This window comes from Palaemon carinicauda, chromosome 16 (genome assembly GCF_036898095.1).
Source record: "Palaemon carinicauda isolate YSFRI2023 chromosome 16, ASM3689809v2, whole genome shotgun sequence".
In the NCBI taxonomy this organism is placed as follows: Eukaryota; Metazoa; Arthropoda; class Malacostraca; order Decapoda; family Palaemonidae; genus Palaemon; species Palaemon carinicauda.
This window is the reverse complement of record NC_090740.1, coordinates 3,686,191-3,699,263: the sequence shown is the minus strand read 5'-3', so window position 1 is coordinate 3,699,263 and position 13,073 is coordinate 3,686,191. Positions and strand designations below refer to the sequence as shown.

At 34.8% G+C, this 13,073-nt stretch overlaps 1 protein-coding gene across 3 annotated transcripts in view; it reads right to left on the bottom strand.

Moving 5' to 3' along the window:
* LOC137655626 (ectonucleoside triphosphate diphosphohydrolase 5-like) overlaps positions 1-13,073 on the bottom strand; it is an 89,210-nt gene that overhangs the window by 17,010 nt on the left and 59,127 nt on the right. For all 3 annotated transcript variants that reach the window (XM_068389542.1, XM_068389539.1, XM_068389540.1), the window contains 7 exons: positions 9,836-9,915; positions 7,764-7,907; positions 7,006-7,117; positions 4,734-4,902; positions 3,904-4,044; positions 1,104-1,224; positions 658-742 (listed from right to left, as the gene is read on the bottom strand). In XM_068389542.1, coding sequence (XP_068245643.1) covers positions 658-742; positions 1,104-1,224; positions 3,904-4,044; positions 4,734-4,902; positions 7,006-7,117; positions 7,764-7,907; positions 9,836-9,915 — 852 coding nt within the window. The remainder of the gene's footprint in view (positions 1-657; positions 743-1,103; positions 1,225-3,903; positions 4,045-4,733; positions 4,903-7,005; positions 7,118-7,763; positions 7,908-9,835; positions 9,916-13,073) is intronic.

Here is a 13,073-nt window from a genome sequence, read left to right as displayed (position 1 = left end):
GCTATATATATAAGCATAGTATATTTCTTTCCTGTCATGCCAAGCAGCAGGGGGACAAGGAGTAGTCATACCTTGGTGAGAGGGGATACCCTGAAAGGTACATTTGGAAACTACAATCTTCCACAAATTACCCAACCAGCGGGTTTTAGTTAGGAAAGGGGGAGGGGGTGAGAAGGGTTGAATCTGTGTGTGTGTGTGTGTGTGTGTGTGTGTGTGTGTGTGTGTGTGTGTGTGTGTGTGTGTGTGTGTCTCAATATTTAGCCATCATTTTTTATGAGTCGCATGCACTCGCAAGGTTTGTAAACTATAAAAACTATTTTTTTTATACAAGCCTATTCAATCTAGTAATTAGGGCACAACAGTGTAAAGAGAACAAAGTAGGTCACCCAGTAGGAATCAAGGCTGTTGGAAGCATTTATTTCTAATATTTTTAAGACTGTCCCATGACAGATCAGACAACTTATGATTGAGTTTTTATTTGAATAAAAATTTGTATCACAAAAATATACCACTACATAACTCAAAACCTTCCTCAGTTCAAACAGCTGCCATTTCAACACAAAAAGAAAAATCAAATATATATATGGTATTTTTTGTGACATTATATATCAAAAATAACAACAAAGTAGAACAGTAATAATGATAAGAGTCCCTTACCAATCAACCCTCTCTCTGTTGCTCTATCGAAAAAATAACTGAATGCTATGACATCTCTCGTTCTCAATTCGGCAGGAGCATGAACCTGTAACACAAGCAGAAAAGTTTCAATCACATACGATAAATTTACAAAGTCACAGATGAATAGAAATTACTGAACAAAGATAAGGTAGTAACTGCAGTCATCACAAAAATTGCAATTTGATAAATAAAATTTTTAGACTCGCACATGATGTTCATATTACTTTGTTCTCTAAATGAACTTATATTGACATTATCCTAAAAAAAATTCCAGTATTCCTCTCTTCAAGAGAACTTCTTGCCCAATAATAGATTATTTGTCAACAACATAGGGTAGGTTGCCCTTACCCAACATAGAGTACACAACAGGTTATAATAATCACATGAAATTTGTCTTCTTCACATACCATTTCTTTGAAACGTACCTGATCTTTTATGACTTCGACACAAGTCTTGAGGCAGGTTGCATGATCGGCAACAGGACGGTTTTCACTCAGACGACCAGCCTGGCCTCTGATCTCTTGGTATTTGGCTTGCTCTGGCCCTCTGATTATATGAAAAAAAAAATAATGCATTTTATAATTTTATATCAATATCCTACAATGGCCTATATCCAAGAACATAAACAAAATCCCCATGAAAAGGGTCTTGCACAAAATATTAAATTGTATTTAATTCAAAGCTTATAGAAAACCATTATAAGTATGCTCTTAGCATCCTAAGGTGCTGTACAAATAAGCAAACTATTTAAGTATCATTCAAATATAAATGAACCTACAATGGTTTGCATTTATAGCTTAGTCCAGGGACAAGTTCTTTGGAAAACCGAGATAAATATCCCCTCGTTTAATGCTATGGGATTTGCCTTTATCAAAGGTAAAAGAAAAGCCTTACCATGATTACAGTGGGCATCAGAAATCAAATTTAAATTTAAAAAACTAGTCTTTGACATATGAATTGGATTGTTTTCGATATGTTTGTATTTCTTCATCTTGTTTCAATTAGGTAATGTTTCTACTATGTTGACTTTAAATACCTTGAATAGACATAATGGCATCTTGCCTTTGTCTTCATATACAAAAGAATCCAGATCTGGTAATAATACATTCCTCAATTGGCCATTGGTCATTTAAACATAATTTTCTCTGAACTATGGAAAAATGGCTACCATAATCTCAGTAGAATTGAGGACCACATTGTATAACAAAGATTGTACCTAGCTTACCATCTTTGTCAGTTACAGGAGCTTTGAACCCAATGAAGAAAATGAGTTCATAAGGAAATCCAGATAACCATACTATAGTCCATTTTTTTTAGCGATGCAGATTTGCACCGACTCGCAGCGGTACCCTTTTAGCCCGGAAAAGTTTCCTGATCGCTGATTGGTTGGAATTATCTCGTCCAACCAATCAGCGATCCGGAAACTTTTCCGAGCTAAAAGGGCACCACTGCGAGTCGGTGCAAATATGCATCGCTAAAAGAATGGACTATAGTACCCCATCTAGAGTCCAAGAGATGTGCTTAGAAGTAAGAGGAGTGCATATTATAATGGATATTACAATGTGTATGATGTTTGGCCTTTTAGACAGATCAACTCCAATGTGTCTCAGCATGGAAATCAACATAGATTGGCAGTTATTCTTGGCCTACTTACAAAGAGTAAAACCTTATGATATCCCTCAATTTACGTCAGTTGAAGTAGATCATTCACTGATGCTGATAGAAGCAGTATGTGAACCTTTTTTTATAAGTACCAATAGTCTAGGAGTAGAAGGCCTTGAAATACTATTTGCTCAAAAAAAGAAAGTAGAATCTCCATACAGTCAGAAAAAGCATGAGTGGGGTTTAGGTCTTGTAAAAAGAAATGGGTTATGAAAGATCTCTCCTGGGTGGTAATGATTAAAGAGGATCTGGCAAAAGAGGTCACAGGTCTGGGAAACCCTCTCTCTCTCGGGTCACCATGGCATCATGTGGTCCATCCTTATCATGGTGAATGGGGAAAAGGCAATAAAATAAAAGTCCAAATTTCAAACATTAAGAATTCTTATTAACTTAAGTTATATCAAGAACAAACATCAAAGTGACAGATGACAAAACAGCAAAAGTTAAGCATCTAGCCCATGGAATCAAAGCTCTGTCTTCTTTATATCTTTTAAACAGATACGATATAAATTCAGTTTTAATTATTCTTACTTGGATGTGCTTAAAATAACCAAAAGTCTTTACTTTGGGGATGTAAATCAGAAATGATTAAATTCAAAACCATCAGGACCATTTTTGAAGCAGGATAAGTAGTACTTTACCAGCAAAGACGTTCAACTTAGTTGCACGATCATCCTCTTTCTCTTAGTATTTGATCATTTCTCCAGCATACTTTGAAAGTTAAGCCTCCAGAGATATTCCACATTACATCTTACATAAAAGTATAAGTCTAACCAATTGCAAAAGCCTTTAATCAACTGTTTTCAGCAGGGTTTCTTCATTTCAAATACAACTCCCTGGTTTTCCTCTGAAATTTGGTTTTATAATTGGCAATCCCAACCACAAACAATCTAATGGATCTCAATCATCCAGTTCTTGAAATGTAGAACGACAGTTCATTCCAACTACTTTAGGATTTTGGCAAATTAATTTTCTTTATATGAAACTTTTTTTTATACAAACTCTTCTTAGATTATGGCTTCCAGTCATCCAGCCTTGTTCTCTCCTTATAGCTAAAGGTGCAAGACTCACAAGAACGAAAAAAATATTAACAGCTAGAAGCCAAATGATCCAAAGACACATGTAAAGGGCAATGTCCACTCTTCTTTAGTCTGTTTAACCCTTTTACCCCCGGGGTATTTGGAAATTTCCAACCCTTAACCCCCAGGGGGTTATTTTTTTCCCAGCACATTTTGCAGTATATTTTTTTTAAATTGCTCTAACAGCCTTAATTTTTGTCAGAGGTCAGGTTGGTCTCATTCTCTTGGAAAATGCCTGAATTTTCTCAAAAAAAATTATCAAAAAATATGAAAAACAAATTTTTATAGCATTTCTTTGCAAGGACGTACCGGTACGTCCATGGGGGTAAAGGGATGGCTTTTGTGAAACGTACCAGTAAGTCCTATGGGGGTAAAAGGGTTAACAAATGACTCTGTATTGTTAGGGTACATTAGAAGATCATGAATGTGATAATTGTAAGTAATAGGCCAGTACACCCACAAAATATCATAAAATAATAATTACCTCACAGTATATGTGTTACCACCATAACTCCACTGATGATCTATAATGGGGTTAATGCAAGGAGAACGTATGATTCCATCTTCTCCTCGATGTTTAAGGAGCACAGCCTGACGGGCAGCCATGAGCCCCAAACCTAGGTAGCTGGAGACAAAAAAGGGGTTATACTAAACAGAATAGCAATAAATAACAATAAAACACCACTGTTACTACACAAAACAAATTCAGTTATTTTTTCATAAAATTAATAATATTAATGCCTAATTAAATTACTTTTATCTAAATAAAAGAACCTTTCCTATAATCTAATATGATTTGTTTTAAATAAAAATTAAAGTAGTCCTCAGAACTGCAACATGATATACCATAGTCACTACACAAAAATTCATGTTTTCTTCAAAGTTGGAACATTAATGACAGTGAACCTAACCTTATAAATCAAATAACTTCAATCTAAATGAAAGAACCCTTACTGTAATTTAAAATGACCTATTTGAAGTAGGTTTGAGATAAGTCTTTAGAATTACAACTCACTAAATAACAAAATTTCAAGAGATAAAAGGAAAGAGGTTTAATGCTAAATACATACATACATACATATACCAAGGCACTTCGCCCAATTTTGAGGGTAGCCGACATCAACAAATGAAACAATACAAAAAGGGGACCTCTACTCTCTACGTTCCTCCCAGCCTGACAACGTTATCCCTGCGTGTCGTAAGAGGCGACTAAAAGGGACGGGACGAGGGGGCTGGGAACCCCCTCTCCTGTATATAATCCGGCAAGACATCAACAAAGAGATGCTAAATGTAGTTCATGTATATTTTAGCTACCTATGTGTATAGAGCTTCAGTTCCTTGTGAAGCAGCGAGATAGACGTGAGGTAATCTTCAGGAGTGCTCCTCAATGTTTCACTCTCCACAGGAACAAAAGTAATCTGAGTGGAACCACCTCCTAAATCAAGCGCCACCATGGTTTCCTTGGCATCGCCACCGACACGATCTGCAATTGCAAAATAATTATCATCATCATTACTAGCTAAGCTACAACAAATTTTGGAAAAGCAGGATACTATAAGCCAAAGGGCTAACATGGATAAATAGCCCTGTGAGGAAAGGAAATAAGAAAATAAACTAAAAGAGAATAAATTAATTTAAATCTAAGTTTTAGATCAGTAGCAATGTTAAAACAGGTCTTTCATAAATAAAGTACTGTCTAAAGAGAGACTTATGTCATCCTGTTCAACATAAAAACATTTGCTGAAAGTTTGAACTTATGAAGTTCCAGTAATCAATCAGTATGAACTAATAAGATGCACAAGCATACATAATTCATAATTGCTCACCAGCAAAGTATGGAAGAAATACAATGCAGATATTTTGTCACATTTAAATTACCATCAATAAATTATGATTATTGACTAGGATTCAAGGATTAATTATTGCACTTTACAGTAGCTACTTACAACAACAACAAATGCAGGCATTTCTAGTCTACTGCAGAAAAAAAAGTCTCATCACATTTCCTTAGTCATGCTAGAAGTTTAGTCATTTTCATCATCATGCTGACTACTGCACATTTGTGATGGTGGGCGACTAGTATGATTGCTCACAGCAAACCAACGTAGTATGGGTGACCCTGACTAATACAGCTTTGCTGATCATGGTGATACACAAACCCTTTTACCACGTACAGTACTGTACAGTATTATCATCATTATTATTATTAACCCTTTTACCCCCAAAGGACGTACTGGTACGTTTCACAAAAGCCATCCCTTTACCCCCATGGACGTACCGGTACGTCCTTGCAAAAAAATGCTATAAATTTTCTTTTTCATATTTTTGATAAGTTTTTGAAAAAAATCAGGCATTTTCCAAGAGAATGAGACCAACCTGACCTCTCTATGACAAAAATTAAGGCTGTTAGAGCAATTTAAAAAAAATATACTGTAAAATGTGCTGGGGAAAAAAATAACCCCTTGGGGGTTAAGGGTTGGAAATTTCCAAATAGCCTGGGGGTAAAAGGGTTAATATAATTAATATTACTTGCTAAAGCTACAACCCTAGTTGGAAAAGCAGGATGTTAATAAGCACAAAAGCTGGCTACATAAGATATAAAACACAAATGACATTCTGATAACTGCATCCCAGTATTCATTAAATAATAATTCTTAATGATAAGATAGGATCCTTATAAGTAGGAGGAGTACCACTTACAGCGCAAATTACCTTCACAGGTAATGAGAACCTAAGTACAACTTCCAATAATAAGTCTGAATTGACTATCAAATTGTATTATTTTATCTATAATGATAATTCCAATACTACATATTTTTAATGCATCCTGCTCAGTGAGAGATGAGATATAACTATACAAACTGACTAACTGATAAGAAATACAGTCCTTCTAGATGAGTCAACAGTAAAACAGGATAATGCACAAATCCCGAATAATTTGCTTTCCATTGTCCAATTTGTGTAACCAATTTGTTGTATCACAAAATGGTCAGGCCTTTCCCGAATCAGTATACAACTCTTTAATTCTCGTGGGGTATTGATATAAAAATGAACATAAAAATGCCCAGCAAATAAATAAAATATACTTCTTGATATTACAGAAACAGGAGTCTTTTAAAAAAATTAGATTGAATAGGAGAAAGCGTTATATTGACAAGCAGACAACTTCTACAGTTAACCCTTTTACCCCCGGGCTATTTGGAAATTTCCAACCCTTAACCCCCAAGGGTTATTTTTTTTCAAACACACACATTTTGCAGTATATTTTTTTCAAATTGCTCTAACAGCCTTAATTTTCGTCATAGAGAGGTCAGGTTGGTCTCATTCTCTTGGAAAATGCCTGAAGTTTCTCAAAAAATTATCAAAAATATGCAATAAAAAATTTAAATAGCATTTTTTTGCAAGGACGTACCGGTACGTCCATGGGGGGAAAGGGATGATTTTGTGAAACATACCAGTACGTCCTTTGGGGGTAAAAGGGTTAATTTAAGGTCTAATCTCACCATGATGATCAGCAACTGTAAAGCATTAGTCCCTATACTCTAATATGAACATGCAAAGTCAGACACCAAACCTAAAAACTTACCCATGAGATAATTAACGGTAAACCAGGAAAAGATTCCTTCATCTCGACCATCCATTATACCAACAGAGTTATCAGTTGTATGGAATCCTGATCCTCCCAATAGTTTTCGAACCTGAAAGGAAACATTGAAAATTATGAAAAAATACAAAATAATCTTATGCTTACATTCTATACAATTGTGGGTTTCTGTGTACTTCAAGAAATTCGATTCTGGAGTAGCATAAAGAAAATATTTAATATAACCTACACCTTGAGATGCAGAAATTTTCTCGAATTATTTCAATTCTGCTGTCATGACATTGAAATTCATTCGAGTGCTATTGGTTTATACTAGTGTATCCTCATCAGTAAGTTTTACTCTGCAGCTAACATAGTTTATACTAACAAAAAAATTCCAAAATCACCTTCAAAGGCATAGACAGGCTGTCTCAGCTAACATAGTTTAGACTAAAACAAAATTCCAAAATCACCTTTGAAGGCATAGACAGGCTGTCTACTCCCTTTCAATTCAATATTAAATACAGTACCATGATCCAGTACGGCCAGGCTGAATTGTACCAGATCTAGCATGGTCAGTCTAAATTACTTTATAATGCAGAGTTTGTCTGTTTTAATTGCCTCTCTCCTCTTTTAGATGAAGCTTGAGATATGTCTACTTCAAACCCTTATATTTCTAAAACAAAATAGAGGAATTCTGAAACTGAATATCTAGGAAAACAATAAACTTATATAAATAGAAATAACAGTTGTCTACTTACTTCTTGCAGCAATGCCTCAGCTTTATCCTCTGGCAACAATCGTAGCCCAGCAGTTGCTTTTAGCACCAAAGGTGTGGATGACCAGTGTTCCTGGGGTATTTGACCCTTAGCGAGCTCAAGGAGGGGTATCAAGGACTTTGCACCCTGAAAATAAACTAAATCTTATTAATAAAATCTTTTATTTCTATACTCACTCAATGGTCACACTGCTTATTGCTGGAAGTTCAGTTTTATTGACATTTACCCTAAAACTAGAAAATTTCTCCTTTTCTTTCCTTTCAACAGAATTATGTCTCTAGTAAAGTAATGGGACATTTTAACAGTTAATGGCAACCATCAATGGCTTGTTTAAGGCACAGATTCTTTGTCTTATCAGTCTTGAAGTCTAGAAATTTGAAAATGATGGGGTTACCTGTACGTATTCATGATTACACCTTCACCAGGGCAAGTCCCTAACATGTCGAAAGCAATCTTTTCTCGTCATGTCTGTAACTTTCCCGGGCTATGACCCTACAACATTAACCCTTTTACCCCCAGGCTATTTGGAACTTTCCAACCCTTAACCCCCAGGGATTATTTTTTTTCAAGCACATTTTGCAGTGCATATTTTTTAAATTGCTCTAACAGCCTTAATTTTTGTCATAGAGAGTTCAGGTTGGTCTCATTCTCTTGGAAAATGCCTGAAGTTTCTTAAAAAATTATCAAAAATATGCAAACAAATTTGTAAATAGCATTTTTTTGCAAGGACGTACCGGTACGTCCATGGGGGTAAAGGGATGTGTTTTGTGAAACTTACCAGTACGTCCTTTGGGGATAAAAGGGTTAAAAATATTGTTTTTTCGTTAATTTAGCGAAGTTAGAGAGCACTGGGTCTGAAATATTCTAAGCTACTTATCATTAACTGCTAGATTGTTACATTATTTTACTGGGGTATGTACTGCATCTTTTTTGTAAGAAAAGAAAATGGGAAAATTTTTATAGATTCCGATGGTAAAAGTTAATAAAATGAGCTTCTGGAGAAGAAGCGATATGAATGTCAGGCGAGCATTGGAATAACTGTGATGCACTGCAGCTGTGAATGAATGTCTGACTAATATTAATCAGCAACGACAGAATGTTATCAACAAAGAAATCTTCCTTCCTTATTTGCTAAATAGCTCGGCTATTTAACCACGAGCATTGATAATTAATATAATACTTTTCATTAGCATTTTTAAAATTATAAGTTAAGAATTAAACAAAAATAGTAAATACACTAAAAATTGATCTTTGGGCTTTCAATAAAAAGGAATATATGAGAACATTGCTGACAGATTTAACAACAAATGTTGATCAGACCAGTTTATTAGAATCCCTTTGTATGTTTAACAAAAAAACATTTAGACTTTCCACTGTAAATGTAAATAAAGATTTTTCTTTCATTAGTTATATGTTTACATTGTATTTTTACCTTTGGGAAGTACCCTTTAAAAAAGCAGTAATAGTTTTTTTTGTGTGTTTTTAACCCTTTTAACCCCAGGGTATTTGGAAATTTCCAACCCTTAACCCCCGGGGGTTATTTTTTTCCCAGCACATTTTCCAGTATATTTTTTTTTATATTGCTCTAACAGCCTTAATTTTTGTCATAGAGAGGTCAGGTTGGTCTCATTCTCTTGGAAAATGCATGAATTTTCTCAAAAAATTATCAAAAATATAAAAAAAAATTTTATAGCATTTTTTTTGCAAGGACGTACCGGTACGTCCATGGGGGTAAAGGGGTGGCTTTTGTGAAACATACCAGTACGTCCTTTGGGGGTAAAAGGGTTAAGACATGCAGGGTGGCATTAATAACCTTAGATGTCTGGATGGCAGAAAACTTTAAATCAATCAATCATTCAATTAGGACAAGCAGAAATTTATGAAATTGAAGATTTTCATATTTTAGGTCTCCCTGACTTGAACTCATATAGGTAATAAAAATACAATATATTCTGCACAGCAAACACACATAGGTTTCCAGCTTAAATCAGCAAAAATGGAAATGCTAACCAAATAGCAAGACAAGACAAGAAAGGCTGCATAGATTTCTTTACCTCCTCCGGACTATCAGCATAACTGGACAGACCAGGCTTCACTTCATGCCACAACTCGTCATCCAATTTCAAGGACTTATCTGAAATTATTCAAACTTCTTAGCAAAGGAAAAGCTTATCCTGACCGCTTACCCGCCCCAACTAGCGCACACTGTTAAATATATTGGTAACCAGATAGTTTGCACTACTGTATAGAAAAGAAACAACATAGGGATCACGCAAAACGATTACCTGTTAGGTAAACAAAACGCAAATTTAAAACAAAGTTTTCATCTCATGATACAGACATTGGAAATTAGCCTTTAATTAATAAATTAAAACAAATCAATGGCCATATCAAACTTCAACATAATGAAGAATTTAGTATACAATATATAATTCACAGATATTAATCCCAAAATTAATATCTAAGATTTGTTGACAAACCTACATACAATATAGCCTAATTCAAATTATTCAATAAGTTTGGCTTAATGGTCTGGTTAAAATTTCTATTCCAATGCTTATTTGTGTCAAAACTTTAGTTTTAAAATGTTCCACTTAAAATAAATATCTCTTGTATTAGATTGTACTATAAATTTGGGGGTTTTAATTTTACATACACCCATACCTTTGGAAAACACCCTCAATACCGTGTGTAATTGACATGGAAGTTCCAGACATATACCTGTACTTGCATCATGTCAAGACAAATGTGCGATTCAAATATCTGTATCATAAGTAAAAACAGGCAGTTGAGCAATTTATGTATGCCCTGTAGGAATGACAGAATAGACAGGTTAGTCAAGATCCTACAATATGCAAAGGGAAGATCAAATTCAGGAAATATACAGCACAGCACATTGAAAATGTATAGTGGTACAGTACTGTAATTTTCCAAACAAAAATATGTTCATACTATCTCTCTTGAGAAAATTATGAAAAACAAAGCTATCTGGGGACAAACAAACTCAATATCTTAGGGATAACCATAAAGCAATGGGGTTTCTCAGTAAAACCTGCAATATATTTTAAAAACAGAAGAGCTAAAAAAATAATGAGCAAAAGATATATGTACCATGAGTTATGAGACACGGTTACTTAAACACCATGTTTAGGTTTTGGATTATACAACCTACACTTCCGTAACAAATTAAAAAAGAAAACTATTTACTTAATAGCAAAGAATTTTTCATGCAAAAACCATAATCAAACATATGCCATTATTTGTGCCCTTCATGTTTTGAGGTAAGTCTGTTGTCTGACAGACATAAGGTGCTCTCACTACACATCTAACATCTAGGTTCTTGAGTATATATAAAACACATTCACTTTCAATTTGAACTAAATGTGATGAAATGAGATTAATATACTGCAAGGAGAAAGTGCGCTGTTTGATTGACAAGATTTTTATGAAAATATGAAGAAAAAAAAAATATTTAATGTTATAAACAGATTTTTGAGTCCCTTGTTAGGCTGGAGGAACGTAGAGAGTAGAGGTCCCCTTTTTTGTTTTGTTTCATTTGTTGATGTCAACTACCCCCCAAAATTGGGGGAAGTGCCTTGGTATATGTATGTATGTATAAACAGATTTTACTTGATAACAATCATATATGGAAAAACTGCTATTCAGGGTGAGGGACTGAGGAGCCGAATATCCTAAATTGTTTTCATATACATGTAGAATCCAGTAGAGCATTTGGGGACTGTCATGAGTCAGGAGTCAATTGTAACAGAAAAGTTTCTAAAGGTATAAAACCTTATGAAATGTTAAGCAAAACGCTTTCAAGTGCTCTAAATCTCTTGATTGGTATAACATGGCAGCCACCATAACCAGTCCCAACTTAACTAGTCTAACCCTTCATGACAATCATCTCTAGAATAGTCTGATCCTGGAATCAGAAAACACTCTGACGAAATGGTGATTGGGTCAAAAGACCACGTCTGGGGACTTGGCAATCGGCCCGTAAAACATGCAACTCGAACCTCTGTTCACACACGAAGGAAAGTAACGTGGGAAATCAAGCAATTTGGATGGCTACAGTCTTTTCATAATCGTTAAATATAATGGCCACAGGAATAACTTGAAATAATTTTCAGAAATTAAGACATTAGTGGAGAGGCTGGAGACTGGGTGTCTAGGATTTACTAAAATATCTCAAACTGAAAGAAGCACAATATAGTAAACACACTTTGATGAATCACAGTTGAAAACATAGCAATAAAAATTGGGTGAAGTTATATTAAAAAAAAAAAAAAATTAGAAAAAAAATAGAAAAAAAAAATTGAAAGCACCCTCTGGAATAAAAAAAATCCAAAATAGATAAAAGAGTATCATATACAGACGCAGCTAAAGATTACTATTTCATCCTCACTGGTGACTAAAAATTTACAGCAAAATGAGGAATTCACTCTTTAATTACTTATGGGTCGTGGTGGCCTAAATGGTAACGTCCCTGACTGGTGATCGCCAGACTGGGGTTTTGAGTCCGACTCAAAATCGTTAGTTCCTTTGGTCGCTACAACCTCACTATCTTTGTGAGATAAGGATGGGGGGGGTATAGGTCTATCTGACTCAGCAGCCATTGCCTGACCCTCCTTGGTCCTAGCTTGGGTGGAGAGGGGGAGCTTGAGTGCTGATCATATGTATATATGGTCAGTCTCTAGGGCACTGTCCTGCTTACTAGGGCAATGTCACTGTCCCTTACCTCTGCCATTCATGAGCGGCCTTAAAACCGTGCATTTAAGAGAAAAAAGGCTGAAATAAATTATGATTAATGAGTAAGCGCTGAAATACCGATCCTCTGCATAATAAAAACTTGGAGAACTGTGTTGTTGAAAACACCCAACAATCCAGATATGTGCATATTACATCCTGTCGTCTGTCAGACAAAAGATGGCTAAACCTAGAAACATGACGGACACAAACACTGGCCTATTTATGATTTGTAAGGATTGATAGTAAACAAAAATGGTTATAAATAAATCTCAAAGTATTGAGTTGAGAGATAAACTTAAAATATTGATACTTAAGCAAAAACCTACAGTATTATTGGAATTACATTCAAATTTTAGAAAGTACAGTTGCCAAAAGTACCACTAAAAAGCAATCTTTATCAAAACTAAGGAAATATACATTAAGCCACTATAAATGAAATTTAAATCCTTTCACCATATTTCTATTCAAATTACAACAAAAAAACTTCTTCAAAGACTAAAAAACTTAATGTAATAAAAATAAATAGCCTAGGAAAATAGT